Source organism: Ceratotherium simum, chromosome 23 (assembly GCF_057802395.1).
Source record: "Ceratotherium simum simum isolate JZ-2026a chromosome 23, ASM5780239v1, whole genome shotgun sequence".
NCBI classification, from domain to species: Eukaryota; Metazoa; Chordata; class Mammalia; order Perissodactyla; family Rhinocerotidae; genus Ceratotherium; species Ceratotherium simum.
In genome coordinates this window covers 3,824,860-3,843,137 of record NC_141922.1, presented here as the reverse complement: position 1 = coordinate 3,843,137, position 18,278 = coordinate 3,824,860, and the positions used below count along the sequence as shown (strand labels likewise).

Here is an 18,278-nt window from a genome sequence, read left to right as displayed (position 1 = left end):
TATACTTCCCCCAAAGGCTAATTTTACATGCATGGAATCACACGGTATGTTCTCTTTTCTGTCTGGCTTTTTTCATTCACCAATATGCTTGTGGGATTCATCCATATCTAGTAGCTGAAGTTTGCTCATATCTGAAAAGGGTTGCACTGTATGATACACCACAATTATTCACCCACATTGTGGTTGACAGCCATTTGAATTATTTCTACTTTTTAGTTATTAGCAATAATGCTTCTATGAACACTCTTTTTTTCTTCCTCTAAGCACAAAAAGGTAATTTATTTGCTCAGGAAGCCAAGGTTCAAGAATGATCAAAACAAATTTCATCAGAATGCTCTCCCTGTATCTTTCTTATTCTGTGTGCACGCACGTGTGTCTACTCATATGAACACTCTCATGCATGTCTTTTGGTGAACATAGGTACACACTTCTGTTGGGTATATGGGTATACACCAGGAGTAGAATCACTGGATCATACACACATCAACTTTAGCAGATATTACCAAACAGTAAGCCAAAGAAGTTGTACCAATTTACACCCCAACCAGCAGCATGGGGTGTTCTGGTTCCTCTATATCCTCACCTCTACTTGGTATTTCTAACTTTTTCATTTTAGTCACTCTGATATTTACTGCAATAGAATACAGTGGTTTTAACTGGCATTTCCTTGATGAGTAACGAGACTGGGCACTTCATCATATGAAAATTGGCCATTTTGGCTATCTTCTTTGTGAAGTGTCTGTTAAGTTTTTGCCCCTTTTTTCCTATTGGCTTGTCTGCCTCCCCCACCCCCACCTGATCTGTAGGTATTCCTGATGTATTCTGGACGTGAGGCCTTTGTTACTTAGTGAATACCCTCTCCCACTCTACAGCTTGCCTTTCACTCTCTTAAAGGTATCTTCTAAAAATTATTTTAAACATCTTTCATTTTAATGTTATCTTTTGAAGAAGAAAGTTTGTAACTTTTATGCAGTCCTTCCTATTTGCCTACCCAAAGGTTATAGAGATATCTATTTTTTCTAAAAGTCTTATTAATTGATCTTTTAAAAAATGTCATAGGCTTACAAGGAAAAAAACGCAAGTAACCAATACAGTTCTTTTGGTTCAGTTAAGGGTGGAAAAAATGTAAGATACACATACACAAGTTCTGCTGAGACTTTTAAATGTCCGTCTTATTAAAATATACAACTACCAAACAATGAGGTTCCATTTTAATTTTACTCTCAGAAGGAGTTCAATAACCTACTGCAGATATTCGACATTGTACAATTATTTGTAGAAGCATAATGGATTTCATTTATTTTAATTTAGAACTTACCAGGCACCTTATATGCACTATTTCTCTTAAACAACATAACAATCAGAGAACAGAAGTGTAATTATTCATACTTAGCAGACTAGGAAAATGATGCTCAGCAAGAAGAAGCAATCAGTTCCAAGACTGTATGCTCCAGAATTAAACAAGACACAAGAGGCTTTCAGTATTAATGTTATCCCATTTTAATGATAAGAGACAGGTCCAAAAATCAAACATTTGGCAGCCTGGCTCCACATCCATGCTCTTAATATCCAGCATCCTGACGTTAATGATGAATATCAACTAACACTTAGTGACAGAAAATTGTGATAAGCATTTTACCCAGATGACTTCTTTTAATCAGCAACAACACTATGAGAAGCAGAAAGAACAGGGGCTCTGCATTAAGATGGCCTACACGAGAATTCTGGCTCCATCACTTATTCACTGTCACATCACCTCTCTGTGCCTCAATTTCCTCATAAGGTTGTTGGGAGAAATAAATGAGTTAGTAAACACAAAACTCCTAGAACTGCCACTGGCACATAATAATAATGGTCTTTAAGGTTTACTTATTACATTAGTAATTACTCAACAAATATTTATTTCACCACCAATCATGTACCAGGCACAGTTCCGGGAGTTGGGAATACATCAGTGAACAAAACAGGTAAAGTGCAGACTCTCAAAAAATTTCTATTTTTATGGTGGAAGTCAGACAGCAAATAAACAAATATCTGTGAGGTGGTAGTAAATGTTATAAAGACCAACAAGCAAGGTAAGGGGAATAATAAACGATGAAGTATTGTTTTATAAAGGGTAGTCAGTGAAGGATACTCCGATTCAGTGACATTTGAACCCAGATCTAAAGGAAGTGAGGAAGGGAATTATGTACTTATGTGCAGGAAAGAGAGTTCTGATCAGAGGGAAGAGAGTGTGTAAAGGCCCTGAGGCTGGAGGATGCTTGGGAAGGCAAATGCAACTTGAGCCCACTGAGTGAGGACAGTGAATAGAAGGGCTTCAGAGAGAGGTGGGATCAGGAGGTGGCAGATGATGTGGGACCCTGCACATCATGACTGTGGGGCTCATCCTCAGCGAGAAAAGAAGCCACTGGAGCACCGCACACAGAGCACTGTCATCACAGGATGTACATTTCAAACAATTAGGCGGGCGATACTATGCAGTACAGACAACAGGGGGCCAAAAAGAAGCAGGAGACCAGGAGGCGACTGCACTACTCTGGGTGAGAAATAATGAACAGTTTAATATTTCACCCTATTTTCACAGATGGGGGAAAAATTCTAGGGAATTATGTAATTTGCCCAAGTTTCCACAGCTATTAAGAGGTAGACTTGGGATTCCTCTCCAGCAAGAACATGTATGAAAGGAACAATGAAACTAAGAGAAGGCACCTCTGGCTTAAAACACAGTGGAACATAAACTGATCTTGCATACGTGGTGGTAGGCAAGGTCTTTAGATCGTGTTAAGGATTTTGGCCCCTGCTTCAACCCATTACAGTTCAGCATATTTCCCCCTCACAACCCTACTGAAACTTTGCACCAGGTCGCCTAATTCAATTCCACAGACCACTCACCTCGCCTCAGGACTTAATCCACAGCACCCAACGCCCATACCCACTGGTCCACTACTGCCAACATCCTCACTCCCCTTATCCTCCACAAAACTTACCGTTCTCTTTATACTTCTGTTACTATTCTAACATTCTGAGATACATTTTTACTTCTCCGCTATAGGCCACTCCATGGATTTCTGAATAGCAGCTAAATATAACATGCCCCAAATAAAATCATCCTTTTGCTTCTACTCCTAAGTAATATATTCCTATTAATGCCACTGACATCTAACTTCCTCAGTCTTATCACCAACTACGAGCACCAAGATACCCACAAGCTAACCAACTAATGGTGGTGATGAGTAGCAAATGTTTTTGAAAAGTTAAGCTGGACAAAGAATCTGATAACCCTGACACTGAGAAGGATTAGCTAGCCAGTTTGTGTATAGAGAAATAAAGTATAGCTTCATGAAACAACAGAGATGACTCTTGTAAACAATGTGATGTGGACAGCTCTGTCTTATAATAGACTTCCAATTTAAAAAAACCCAGAAGGATGGAAATAGAAATTCATCATTTGGCAAAAATTATAGTAATAATCACTGCAAGAAAGAATCATCAGTGATGCTGATATTAGTGGATGAAAATACAATGGTAAGTCTCCTTATATCCCCAGAAGATATCTCTTAATTACAAGGGGGGAAAATAACAACTTTGTAGTGGAGAAAACTGGTCACCACCTTAACCAAATGATCCAAGTTAAAATCACAAGCAAAATGAGTCATATCACCATTTCAGACTTCATGATACAACAAAATGAGAAAGGCACAGCATCTTGACTGTGGTATTCTTGCCAAAAATGCATAACCTCGATATAATCATGAAAAAAAAGTACCAGACAAACCCAAAGTGAGGGACATGGTACAAATAACCAGCCAGTATTCTTCAAAAGTATCAAGGTCATGAAGGACAAAGACACACTGAGGAACTGTCCCAGATTAGGGAAGACCTAGGGAGACAGGACAGTGAAAGGCAAATGTGGTATTCTGAATTAGATCCTGGACCAGAAAAGGGACATTAGGTGGGACAACTGTGAAATTTGATAACGTCTGTAGATTAGTTAATAGTATTGTATCAATGTTAATTTCCTGGTTCAATAGTTGTACTATGCTTATGTGAGATTTAAACATTTAGGGAAGCTGGCTGACAGGTACACAGGATTTCCGTGTACTCTTCCTGCAACTTTTGATACATATTGAGAAAAAAAAGAAATTCCTATACGACTGACCGTTCTGTAGCTGTGGTAATAAATACCCACCAGAACCAGTTCTGAACCAGCTTGGTCAATAAATAAATACCACTGACTGACCAGTATCTGGTGCAGAAGCATCCAGTAAACATTTAGTTAATAAATCAGGAAATTTGGAAGTCCATCCTGTTTTTTAAAAGTGTCACCTCCAAACTTCTCAGAGTGTTCCTCTATTTACTGTCATACTGCTTTAAATCTTTTTAAGAACTCTTGTTGAATTCAGTATTATAATGAAAGACTGGCTTTTCAAATTAAGGTATATGTATATGGAATGTCATTTCAAGGTAACATAGAAAACTGTATCAAAATACAATCTAAAACTTCCTAAACTATCATTACTCATTTTCTTTGAAAAAGGACATCTTTCCTCTACGCAAAAGATTTTTTTTCTCCCGCAAAGGTCTGAAAAGAAAATCATCTCTTTCCAGAGTGAGAGGAGCCGTTTAAAAGCAGAGAACAAAGGAGAGCTAAGCAGGAGAATGTGAACCACATCTTGATAACAATGAAAAGGATTTTCTTTTTCACTTGCTCTGCAAAAGCCCCACAATACTTTCTCAAACACCAAGAGAGCCTTCTCTTAGACCTGGCCTCAAAGCCCTGAATTCAACATCTGAAAGGACTGGGCCATTTCCCCAAAAGCTCTTATAGTCTATTTATACCTGATTAACCCACTCAGAAGCCAAACAGACCACTCCATGTAGGTGATTCCAGATAAGTGAAATTTAGCTATCCAAATTTAGTTAACTAGAATTTGACTACCTAAGTACAAAACTTTAAAGTTTAAATCTGTTTCATGGAAATCACTCAAAATTCCATGACACGTTTTGCTGTACTAACAAAGTACGTATGGTATTATAATTTAAACTTTTTTGGCTGACTCAAGATCCTAACAATACTACCTACTTAACTGGGGTCTCCCAGGAACCCAGTGATAGGTAAGCAAGCTCCTGCTCCCTCCTGGGCAGACGGGGGAAGGAAGCAGGGACAGGTGGCACATGCATACTAAAGGAGTGATTTCAGGCTCTGGCCTCGAACCTGAGGGTTCAGCACAAGTTCCTTCAGGGCCTTATGGGGATTGGGGTGGCAGGTTGCTTCCCCTGCAGAGGCTCTGGACTGTCTGTCCCCCTCTGATCCTTTATTTCTATGTTCCATACTGTCTTACTCAACTGATGTGTTCCCAACATATCGTGCTATATATATGTCATCTTCTGGGACTCAATTTTTTTTTTTAATTGAGGTAAAATTTACATAAAAAATTAACCACTTTAAAGTGTACAATTCAGTGGTATTGGTATTTAGTGCACTCAGAACCTTGTCCTGGGACTGACTTTTGTCACACAATGTTATTTGGCTAAGATTCATCCTTAGTGTTGCATGCCCCTAGAGTTCACTCATTTTGACTTGTGTAACTTTCCACTGTGTGAATATTCCACAACTGACTTAACTGTCACTGGTTATTCTGTGAATATTCTTGCATCTCTAGCCTAGTGCAGAAATGCAAGAGTCTCTCAAGGACAGAACTTGAAGTGGAACTGCAGCATTGTAGGGAATGTAAGGACTAGATTTTCAAGAGGATGCTAAGCTGTTTTCCCAAGTGGTTTTACCAATTTACTTTCTCCCCAGCAGTACAGGCAAGACCTTGTTGGATCCAGCACCTCTCCAGCTATCGATACTGTCAGACAACTTACTTTTTGCCAACCGGATAGTGTGAGAAAGAATCTCGTGGTCTAAAGTCGCATCTCCCTGATCACTAATGAAGCTGACAGTGTCCTTCTATGATTACTGGCCAAACTTGCTTTCTCTTTTATGAAAATACCTTCGTGTCTCTTGCCCATTTATTGAGTTGTTTGCAATTTTCATATTTATCAGTAGAAGAACTCTTGACACCATCTTTTGTCAATTACATGTGTTGCAAATATCTTCTCCCAGTTGCAACTTCTTTTTGCACTTTTAAAAACACATCTTTTGATAAACAGAATGTCTTAATCTCAGTAAAGTCAAACTTGTCATTCTTTCTTTTTATAGTGAACATTTTTGGGGCATTCAGAAAATCCTCCTAATCTAGGGCCAGAGGCAGATTCAACTATATTTTCCACTGAACTCTCTCTTTTTTTAAACTTGATCCATCTCAAGTAGATTTCTGTGGATTGTTTGAAGCAGGATCTAATTTTGTTGTTAGATTCTTCCTACCAGAATAGCCATTTACCAAACCAGCCCTTCCTTTCCCCAGTGATGTGTCCTGACACCTCTGTAAGGTCATCCTGCCTGAGAAAGTTACAATCAAACAGATGTACTGCAAACTAGCTTACTGAGGTGTTTGAAGAACTGAAGACTCAAGTGAACAAGTTTCTATCTCAGGTTTATTTAACAAAATGAACAGATCCTATAGCAGAGAGCATGAAAAAAAAATCTGTTACAAAGTCTCATAGGAACAGAAATTGATATCCAATTATTTGGATAAGTCCTGGCACTTTCATTTGAATATTAATATCTTAATTCTCAGAACTGTAGTTGCCTTCACATACCCACCTCCGAACTGAGAGACAATGTCTGCTAGTGAGAGAAAACAGATTATCAAATGTTCTGTTTCTTATAGCTACATATCTAACACAGGAGTAGAGAAGAAACAGGTGAGTGCATGAACTCAATTTCCACTCTGCCACCCATCTAAGCTGTATGACCTCAGGAATGCTATTAAACCTCTCTAAACTACAGCCTTCTCAGGAGTAAAATGGCAAAAGAAGAGTACCTACTTGATAAGACTATCATAATATGAATCCATTTTGATAAAATAAGTCAAGTGCTTAGACATTAAGCACTTAGTAAGCAACACATAGCAAGCCACATGTGTTAATGTGGGAATGTTGTTATCAACATGAACTAGTACTGTTCGGTTCCTAGTTGAATACAAGTTACTACTCATCATATTATTTTGCCTCTTGGCTTATTTTACAATTTCATTTTCACTGATTCAATTTTCACTTAAAATTCTTTATTGGTTGCTTACCATATACCAGGCACGGCTAGAAACCAGAAATAGAGCAGTGAGTAAGACCAAGTCCCTGAGGAAGAAAGATCATGTCAAGTAGGCAGTGGGCTCTGCAGATAGAACGGTCAGAGAAAGCTACAGGAAAGAGGTGACAGTGCAGCACTTGCCCTAAATGAAGGGCAGTCCAGACATGCTGGAAATGGCAGAGGAGCATGCTCAGCAGAGTCACACCAAGTTCAAAGGCCCCGGGGAGCAACATGCTTGGCCTGTTCAAGAACCAGTAAGAGGGCCAGTGCGGCTAGGGCCATGCAAGTGAAAAGTCTGAAAAGATAATGGCAAAAAGAGAAGTGAGATGGAGGACTATATTATTAAAAAGCAAAAAAGCTGGCAATAGAGAAGAGACTATCAAACGAGATCCCAACCTGAGTACCTGTAAAAATAGAAAACTGAAATTTCAAAGGGACTAAAGTCGCTAGAGTGGAGGAAGGGGAAGAACAGCAGGAGACGCAGACACAGAGAATTACAAAGTCTGGAGGTGGCTCCAGGTGCCACGAGGACCTCCCGGAAGTTTCTGAGCAGGAATGATTTACACGTTTCACTGGATGTTTACATTTTAAAAGATCCATCAGCAAATTCTATGAGCTCTCTCTTAAAGACATATCCCTATACATCTGCTGCTCACTCCTTCTATGACTACTTCCTCAGTCCACCACCTTTCATGATTTCTGCCCGGGTTACTGCAATAACTTGTTTACTGGTTTCCCTGTGTCTATCCAATTAAAGTATGAATTTAATGCCAAAGGTAGGTCTAGGGAGAGTAGAAAGACAGGAAAAGAGGTCACTTGAGCAGCCCAAAATTTAATGGCTAAGGAGGAGAAGACAGACTGTGAATGGTCAGTAAAGCAGGAGGAAACACTTTACCAGGAAGCTAAGTGAAGAAAGGATGTAGATAGAAAGCCGTGACTGAGTGCGTCAGACACTGCAGACAGGTGGACTGCGATATACATACATGTACGTGTGCACTGGATCTTAAGGTAAACTATATTTCTTCCTGTAAGTCAAAGAAAAATGTTTGAACATCACTGTTTTAGATACCTCTTATAAACAGCAGATAGCTGGAATTTATTTTTTAATCACACTCTAACAATCTCTAACCATTTACTGTTAGTATACTCGCATTCATTTCTAAAATCTTATTTGTGACTGCTATTTATCCTATTTTCCCATGCTTTCTTTCTCTCCATTTCTTGCCTTCATTTGGTTGCTATATTTCTCTAATACCTATTTACCCATCTACCGTTTAAGTTACAAAATCTACTTCTAATGTTTTAGCTGTTACCCTATATAAAATCTTAAGGCCTAGCTGACAGCACTTTAAGCTGACCACCTCTCTCTTGACATACATCCAGTATTGAGCTCAACTTTTTTAACATAAAAATTCAGTTCTTATCATTATTTTTGTTTTATGGAGCCCATGCTTACTTAGATCTACCCAGTTTTTTTTGCTAGCATTCCTTCTTGCATCTGAACCCTCCTTCAGAGATCATTTTCCTTCTTCCTGAGGTTTATTTGTAGGAGCTTCCTTGAGTGGTAAACTCTCTAAGGAAAATGTCTCTGTGTCATCCTGTTCTTGAACGGTAATTTAACTGGGCAAACAAATACACGTTGCCAGTTACTTTTTCTCACCACTATGCACACATTATTCCACTATTTTCTTTCTTTTTTTTTTTTTTGTGAGGAAGATCAGCCCTGAGCTAACATCCATGCTAGTCCTCCTCTTTTTGCTGAGGAAGACCGGCTCTGAGCTAACATCTATTGCCAATCCTCCTCCTTTTTTTCCCCCAAAGCCCCAGTAGATAGTTGTACGTCATAGCTGCACATTCTTCTAGTTGCTGTATGTGGGACGCGGCCTCAGCATGGCCGGAGAAGTGGTGCATCGGTGAGTGCCCAGGATCCGAACCCCGGCCGCCAGTAGCAGAGCGCGTGCACTTAACCGCTAAGCCACGGGGCCAGCCCCTCCACTATTTTCTTGACATCTATTATTGCTGTGGAGAAGTCTGAATTTTTCTCTGGTTGTTTTTAACACCATCTCTTTTTCTTTTGTACAACACTATTTTACTATAATCTGCCAAAGTGTGAATTTAGTGTTATTAACTCTGTTTGGGATCTTCTGTTAACCTTGTATTTAAGGACTCATGTCATTCACTGATTCTAGAAAACTCTCAGCCATTATCTTTTCAGATTATTTCCCCTTCCTCATTCTTTTTATCCTCTTCCTGTAGCGTTCCTATTAGAAATGGATTGACCTTCTCATTCATGTTACATAAACTTGCTCTCATATTTTTCATCTGTTCATCTCTGTGCTATGTTTTAGACAAATTTTCTCTGACCCATCTTCTTGTTTGCTAATTTTTCAGCTATGTCTAATCTGCTGTTTGATCTATCCAATGATTTCTAGAACTCTTGTTTGGTTCTCTTTCAAATCTGCTTTTAATAGTCTCCTGTTTCTTACTGACGTCAAGAACTATCAGTATCAACCCTCACACTCTTGAAAACAGCACACATGTATCAGCTGGACCTCTGATCACATTTTGTTCTTTCATCATCTCCACCTGCTATCCCTGCAACCTTCACTGATCTCATAAGCCTAGCTACACTCTCCGAGTTTTTAAGATTATTCCTACTGAGACAGGCACGTTGATTTAAAAAACCCGTACTATAAAATCAGATAGCTCAATTCAAATCAAAGCTGTGTCACAAACTATCTATGTGAATGCAACTTAAACTAATTTTACTGCACCTCTGTTTTCATCTGTAAAAATAGGAATAACAGTCTTTACCTCACACAGTTTGGGTAAACCAAATATACATTTTACATCTCACAAATATTCACATTATAAATACCAAATAGCTGGCACAGGGCCTGGCTCTCAGCAGCTGCTCAGTGGTGACGATACACCAATGCTGCCAGCATCTCCATCACCCTTCATTTGAGGAGGGTCAGCCTAAATTTTTCTTACATTTGAGGATTCATGTTCCATTAAATAAAATAGTGCCTACTTAATTTTACTTGAAATAAAGTAAAATAAACTGGCTCAAAAGAACATAAACAAAGCTTGTAGACTCATTTACATTCAACACACATTTTATTGAGCACTGAGAATACCATGATGATGGTTGCTCTCACATGTCTATATAAGTTAAGAAGATTACAGAATTGTGTTAAATAAAAATACCTGCAGGTATTTTTAACTAACTTTTATACATTCTTAGTTTTTAGACAATTATCTGATTAACTAAATACAGTAGTTGGAGATCAAATGTTCACTAGCCACTGATGTAAATCAGTCAAACTATACGCTCACGGAATATTCTGTTAGCTCAGTTCCAGCTATTTGACAAATTTGAAAATACACTATATTTCTTTGATCAACTCTATAACTGAGACAAGATTTATTCACCTAAACATGTCTGTTATTCTTTTAAAATGTCTACTTTAAGTGATTTAGATCTTTGGACTGAAAGTTACTGATATTTGAATGTCCTCGCCAATCTACAATCATCTTTAGTTTTGCAGCATTATCTTAAAAACGAGGACCCCTGTGGAAGACCCCATTTTTACAAGTTATACTTCTCTCAAATGTAAGTGTTTTAGATGTACAATTTCCTACAAACATTTTGTTTACTTAATAGTGGAAAAAGTTGTTAGGAGAGAACCAGGAAAAGGACAATTATAGGGAATTCTTTTAATTCACTTTGAATGGTTTCAGTTTCATTAAGGTCAATATAAATCACTAAGAAGCCACTTGCTAATTCTAATGTTGTATGTGAATATCAAATAGACACCAACTCTTTTTAGTTGAGCTGTGGATTCCTGGGCACAATATTGCAATCTGTGCAGCCCACTAACAAGGTAATTAGGAGTGGTCTCCTCAGGGCACATCAACTCCTGCTGACAAAAGGATGCTGACAGAACAGAAAGGAAAAGAATCAGGGCTTGAGTTCCTAGAGCAGAGGTGGAAACAAAGCAGCACTGACAAGAGAAGCGTGACTACAAAAGGCCCCCACAAAAGAACGGAATCAGACGGCTCGAGCAACCAAAAGTCAATGGTGCCCCAGAGACAGACTAACCAGAAGTCTAGAAGAGATCACTGGTTAATAATTACCAGCCAACTTTAGTTATACAGGAGTTGTACTGACAATCAGTGTGAAAATTAAGCGTAGACATTTACCCTCTTGTGCGTGATTTAATATGCAAAACAAATCAAGTGCGAGTCACACCAAAGTAGGTTTGTAATCTTACTTCCACTCCTCTGGTGGGTGTGCAAGTTCATACTTCTCCCTCACATTGGAGACACCCATATCCAAATGGAGCCAGTGAACCTCCTCTGACCGCAGGTGACTGAGGCGAAATCCATAGCAGGCCACGTGCTTTACTTTGTGACTGTCCACTATCTTCTGAATGATGCCCTAAAACATACCCCCCACAAAAATGACTGTTATAAACAAAAAAAAACTGTAGGCTAAAAGTTAATGCAACATTCATTTCTTTTAGTTAATTATCAGAAATCTTTGGTAAAAGAGTATCAAGTTAAATAAATTACTTCATATTACTTAGGAATCTTTTTTCAGTATTTTTATGAACAAGGAAAAGTTTAAAAAAAAACACAAAAAGAGGCTCTTCCCTTTTCTTTATTGATAAACGAGGCATGGAAATGTAGAATACAATTCTGCAGCTCCACCTTTGCATCATCCCCAAAACTTATCAAAGCATACCAGCCACTCTTTGGGCATCACTTGCTGAGGACTAGACCCAAGGAGGGGTTATACTTTCTGAACCAAGGACAGCATATTGTTTGAGAATGGGCTGCAACCTTAACATCATTTTTTAAAAACACATATTTAGGAATGTACAATTAAGGCCATGTTTCTGATGATACTGATGATATATGAAAAGTTATTTGAAGTCGGGCCTAACCAATCTGCTATTTGCTCTCTATACATTAATACGCAGCAATCTACAATAGCCCCCAATCTAATGCTTCTAACATGTGTGCCCTGTGAGTTTAGAGGAGATGAAAGTAACCTTTGGAGGAGGGCATCGGGGAAGACTCCTTAGAGAAGGCTTTCTCCCTAGAGACAGGGAAGCATTAGAACTGATTCTTGCCCTGTGCCTGCACGGGTGTGGAAGTCCTGTGCATATATGTTTGAAAATAGGCAGTAAAGATGGAAGACTCATTTGGGAAAATGACAGAAACCATGTGCTGCCCTGACATGAGGATGTGCTACTCACAATCCACTGTCATCTTCCCAATCTTTTAGGCCATTAGTAAACTTTTAATGATGCTGATATTAACGTGAAAATGTGTAATAAAGAAAATCAATATTGTCTATTGAAGAAAATCAATGGTTTTTCAAAATTAGCAATTAACTGAAGCTATCACATATAACTTGTAATGTAAGACACATAAGTTCCTGCACACACTAAGTATTTCTTTATTATGGCACGATGCTGTCAATAATACAATTAAGGGTGTTCCCATAAGAAAAGATAAATAATAACGTACTACACACAAAAACCATCAAGGACCCAGTGTGTCCACACCAAGGGCAGGACGTGTGCTGCGCTCCTGGTACCTGCACGAGGCTGACTTCCCTTTCAGATTACTCAATTCGTGGGACAAGTTTGTGTATCAAGCTTGGAAGGGTGGCGGGGGAGTAAATATGGCATCAGAGAGAAAGTATGAACAAAGGACCTGGCTGGAAGAGTCAAAGACAGCTTCATAAAGATGATGAATTCCCACCGGGACCAGAAGGATGTGTGCAGCCTACAGAACTCTGGGTGCAACTGAGATAGGCAGAAACTGTCCTTTCTGGCTTTTGGATTCCAGGCCTGGAATATCTGACAGGGCCACCATGAACGACGGTGCCCAGCCAAGGGGGCAGTGGGAGCTGAAACCCAGCCTGAGCTCCAGTCTTCAAATCTTGTGCTCTGGGGTGAGAGACCTGCCTAGAGGAAGGGACATCTTTTTCTAGCAATTCTCTCAAAGGCGACTTCTGCAGCTTCTCCTTGCCAACACACAAATCCCTAAACTGCAAAGGATGGGAGCTGGCACCTCTTTCAAATTCCCACAAAAGCGCCTTTGTCTCCCTGTCCAGCTCTGCCAGCTCACCAAGCGCACACCAACACCAGTTACCCTTGCATTACAGCCCAGGTCTGAGCACGTCTCCTCTTTACTCCACAGCTCACTGCTACTAGGTTCCAGAGCAACCTCTCTCCCTGTAGTTAGGGCTATTATTCACATCTCTGTCGGTCTCTAATTGTCTGTCTCAGTGCACGAGGTCTATCCTTCCACACCCAGACGTAGAGGGTAAGGCAGTGCACAAATCATTTCTTACACTTACATTTGCCAACCACACCCTAGGAGAAATCCCCCCTTCTCTGGGTGCCTTCCCTGATGACCCCTTGCAAAGGTTACATGTCCTCTGAACTCACAGGGCACCCACCTGCAGAGAAGCAGCATCAGCTAGAGAGGCTTGGTCCAGAACTGTGGTGCTTACTAGGGGAAAGGCAGGTTCTGAGTTTTGGAGTTTTATGGAATAGACGGAATTTTAGTCAGTTACTTGATCACATTGCCTGAAGACTCCCAGAATGATTTCAACTTTGGGTTTGCGTGACAAAGATTTCCCATATTGTAGTACCTCGTGACTAAACAAGGTTGCAACTTTCCACTAAAAAATTAAGCAATAAATGCCTAGATATTTCATTTCTTTTCTTTTTTTTTTAATTTATTTTTCCCCTAAAGCCCCAGGCTATAGTTGTTAAGTCATAGTTGCACATTCTTCTAGTTGCTGTATGTGGGACGCGGCCTCAGCATGGCCGGAGAAGCAGTGCGTCTGTGCGCGCCCGGGATCCGAACCCGGGCAGCCTGCATCGGAGCGCACGCACTTAACCGCTAAGCCACGGGGCCGGCCCTCCTTTTATTTCATTTTTTGCTTTTTCATTATGCTTCCACATTGTGTTCTGTCCTATCTCTCATTCTCCAGGACTCTTATAAACCTCCTGACTTAATTTGGATAGCAGCCATGATTATGAATATACAAGGTACTTAAATAATTGATGCTGAATGCATATACTCAGTAATTTAAATAATTCTGAGAACCAAATATTTGGTTCTGGACAACTGAACAAAGAATTTTGAGAACTAAATATTTAGTGAGGAATGCATACTCAAGAAATGCTACAATGCTACCATATGGAAATGCTACTATTTCCATATAACACACATGTACATACATTAGTACATGTCTATATTATTTATGGAATGCATACATTTAGAAAAGTGACTGTCTCTAGGGAGATAACAGGACAAGGATTTATAATATGCCACTAACGGTAGCTGAATTAAATTTAAATTTCTCACCCTGGTTCTAAAGGCTCATGACAATCTGGTCCTATGGTATAGGAAATAATACTTAGGTACTCTGAAATTTCTGTTTATCCATTTATATCATATCTCAGGCTTTGGAAATATACAATTTTCCTGATTAAACTCTCAAGTTAGACATTTATAGTGAAAGAATTCTTCTTAAGGTTGAAAACAAAAAAAGCCAGTGTCTGCATCATGCTTACACCTTTTCAGGAACATAGCACTCAGTGTGCAGAGTCATTTTACTACTGGTAGATAGTTATTTTCTTTTTTACTTCCTTGTTTTGGGGCAGAAAGGGAAGTGGAAATGCAAAAATACCACTATGAAGATCTTTCTAGCTGCCGTCATACATATGTAGAAGCATTGCTCAGAAACAGACATGCTGGATCAAAAGCTACTTAAAATGTGACATTTTGCTAAGTACAGCCAAATTGTCCACCAATAAAACTATACCAATCATACTTGACACACAGTGTTAGAGACTGTCCTTCATCTCATGCCAATACTGGATAAAATCAATCTTAAAATGTTTATCAATTTGATGGACCAAAAAAAGGGGGGAGAGGGCATTTTATTGTTGTTATAATTTACATTTCCCTGATTAACTTACTAGGGAGATGAGGCTATAATTTTGTTTCTAAAAGTTTTTTTTTATGATTTTGTTTGGTTCAACTTGGTCACATCTTTCAGACAGTGTCTGAAATGAAATGTCGTTTTTCCACTGGTAGAAAGAAGTCATGCAACCCTTTCCTTCATGTTCATTCATTCATGAATCTTCACTTATTCATTCAATGACCATCTAAAGTGCCCACTGCATGCATAGTGCTAGCAATACAATGATGAGTAAGATGTAATCCTTACCCTCAAAAGTCTTAAGAGTCCAGTAGGAAAAAGACACGATAATGAATACATGCAAAAGTGGCATAAGTCTGTGGGGAAGGTGCGGTAGGGGACAAGACAAAAAGGAATATTCGATATTTTTAGCTATCTCATCACAGGTAATTTGCAAGATTTCTTTTATTTTGAGAGGAGATATCTGAGGCCACGCGTATTGTTCTTAACACTGCTCATCTCTTCCTCTTCCTAAGAATCACCAAGTATAATCGCTATTTGTCTTTTATAATGTCCAGTGGTGCTTTTTCTCAGCGTGTTTCTCTTTCAGATACTCTACTCCTCACATTTAGGAAACTAACGGGTTCCTACTGTTCTTCTCTGATCGTGGCTGTCCTGGTAGGAGCCTATCATTCAGTTAGCAAAAACAAGATGTGGAGGGCCGGCCCCGTGGCTTGGCGGTTGGGTGCGTGTGCTCCGCTGCTGGCGGCCCGAGTTCGGATCCCGGGCGCGCGCCGACGCACCGCTTCTCCAGCCATGCTGGGGCCGCGTCCCACATACGGCAACTGGAAGGATGTGCAACTATGACATGCAACTATCTGCTGGGGCTCTGGGGGGAAAAATAAATAAATAAATAAATATTTAAAAAAAAAAAAAACAACAAGATGTGGAAATCTAAATCCTGTTCTCCAACAGCTAGTACATCTCCTCCTCCTGGTTCAGTAGCAAACTAGCAGTGCTCCTGAAAGTCCTCCAAGACAAAGTATGCACTTTTGTCTGTTCATGGTCCATAGTCACTCTATTAGTTCCCTACTGCTGCTGTAACAAATGACCATAAACTTAGGGGCTTAATGTAATACAAATGTACTACTTTTCAGTTCTGTAGATCACAAGTCTGAAATGGGTTTCATTGGGCTAAAATCAAGGTGTGAGCAGGGACGTGCTGCTTTCTGGAGGCTCCAAGCTGGCCTTTTCCAGCTGTTAGAGGTGCCTCCGTTCCTTGGCTCATGGTCCCCTTCCTCCACCTTCAAAGCCAGCAGTGCTCCATCTGACTCTTCTTCTGTAGTCACCTCCCTGTGACCACAGCCAGAAAAGGTCTGCTGCTTTTAAGGACTCATAATCTCCCCATCTCAAGGTCCTTAACCCTAGTCACATCTGCAAAGTCCCTTTTGCCATGTAAGGTCAGATATGCACAGGTCCTGGGGATTAAGACGTGGACATCTTTGGGGGCCATTATTCTGGCTACCAGTCACCATCTCTAAGGATTTAATGATAAAGAATTCTTTTTTCTCATGCTCTGCTGTCTCATATTTTTCTTAACATTGCTTTTGATTCTATTTTATTCCTTAAGGTTTTTCTTCCCAGCTTTCTTCCTAGATGATACTTTCTGCCCATTAAAGGAATAGTTTAACTTTCTAACATCTCTGTAGTCCTTTCCCACACCAAAATTATTTAAATCCATAATAATCAATGTTCAAGTTTTTAAATGTGCACCCCCCTGCTCCTCTATCAGAGAGAAGATATTACATTGATAACTTGCATAAAGCAGTGAGTGCTGACACCTAACAATAAACACTGGAGACCCCGGGACTGGTGCAAAGTCCTCCAGGCAACTGTCTGTGGCTGAACTCTGGGAAAACTGCCTGAAGGATTCCTTCCCCTACACCTACCAGCCATTCTTAGCACAGGACAGCTCTGCTCACAGAATTCATACCTTCTGTAAACTCACAGAATCCCAAATTGTGTGTGTGTCTTTTCCCATTCCAGTCAGAAAGCTGATGTTAAACTGATCAGAATGTCACTTTCTACTGCTATTCTTCCCACCACCAGCTTGGTAACAGTAATTAGTACTAACCCAACTAAGTATATTCATGTTTTAGCCACCTACGTGGACTGCATTTATTTTGTTTACTTACTATTACAGGTTCAGGTAATTACGTCAACCTTTTTCCAGTGGCCCATGAGGAGTACTGAAACCTGAGGGTTTGCTATATACTTAGAAAAATTCAATGAGCCTCTTAGTAAATTTCAAGATGCTTTGAACGTGACAAGAATATTGTCCAAGAACTCAACTCCTACTTAATCTTTGGCAGCATTTTAACGTACTTTCCCAGATTTGGTGTCTGGGCATAAAATGAGTTGTTCTAGGCCTTGCGATTTAAAAAAAAAAAAGTAGGAATGAAGGTTTGATAGAAACATCACTAAGGCCAGGTACGGTTTTAGATAGGTGTACTCTTTGACTATCAATTCAATTTCTTTTGTGATTATTAGTCTATTAAGCCTTTCTACTTCTGCAACCAATTTTCCTAATTAAATTATTTCTATCAGAAGTACTCCATTTCATCTAGGATTTCATATAGTCATCCAAAAAGGTATCAGTCGAGCACATGCTGTGTGTCAGCTAGGCACTGTTGAAGAGGCTGTGACAATATCACGAAGCAGAAAGGTCCCTTGCTGTCACAGAGCTTACAGTCTAGTGGAAGAAAGCAGATAATAATGAGCAAACAAATCAAGAAACAGGACAATTTCAATAAGGACAAAACATCTGAAGAAAATATAACAAAACAGGATTACGAGGAACAGAAAAGGTGGGGGAGAGGGAGCACTCTTGGGCTGGGCGGACAGGAGAGCAGAGCGAGTGAGGACAGTTGTGGGAAATAAGATAAGAACAGGCAACAAGGAGCCAGATCCCATAGGTCCTTTTGGGCACTGAAGGAATCTGGCTTTTCTCCGAGAGAAATGGAGAGCGACTGGAGGTTCTGAGCAAATTACTGACTAGAAGACTGGCACGTTAGAGGAACAGTCCAGGAAGCAGAAAGTAAAAGTGAGTGACCAGTAGGACGGAAG

General features: G+C 39.7%; 1 protein-coding gene across 8 annotated transcripts in view; it reads right to left on the bottom strand.

The window, feature by feature from the left end:
- The window catches only part of PTK2 (protein tyrosine kinase 2), a 282,896-nt gene that overhangs the window by 159,535 nt on the left and 105,083 nt on the right, over positions 1-18,278 (bottom strand). For 6 of the 8 annotated variants that reach the window (XR_015555941.1, XM_087447406.1, XM_087447405.1 and 3 more), the window contains one exon: positions 11,473-11,639. The exons of 1 other annotated variant lie outside the window; for it this stretch is intronic. Coding sequence is in view for 6 of the 7 variants with exons in the window: in XM_087447406.1 (XP_087303532.1) it covers positions 11,473-11,639 (167 nt within the window). In the remaining variant the exon portion in view is untranslated. Of the gene's footprint in view, positions 1-11,468; positions 11,640-18,278 lie in introns of those variants that run through there. One more of the 8 variants, XM_087447407.1, reaches the window with a different exon arrangement.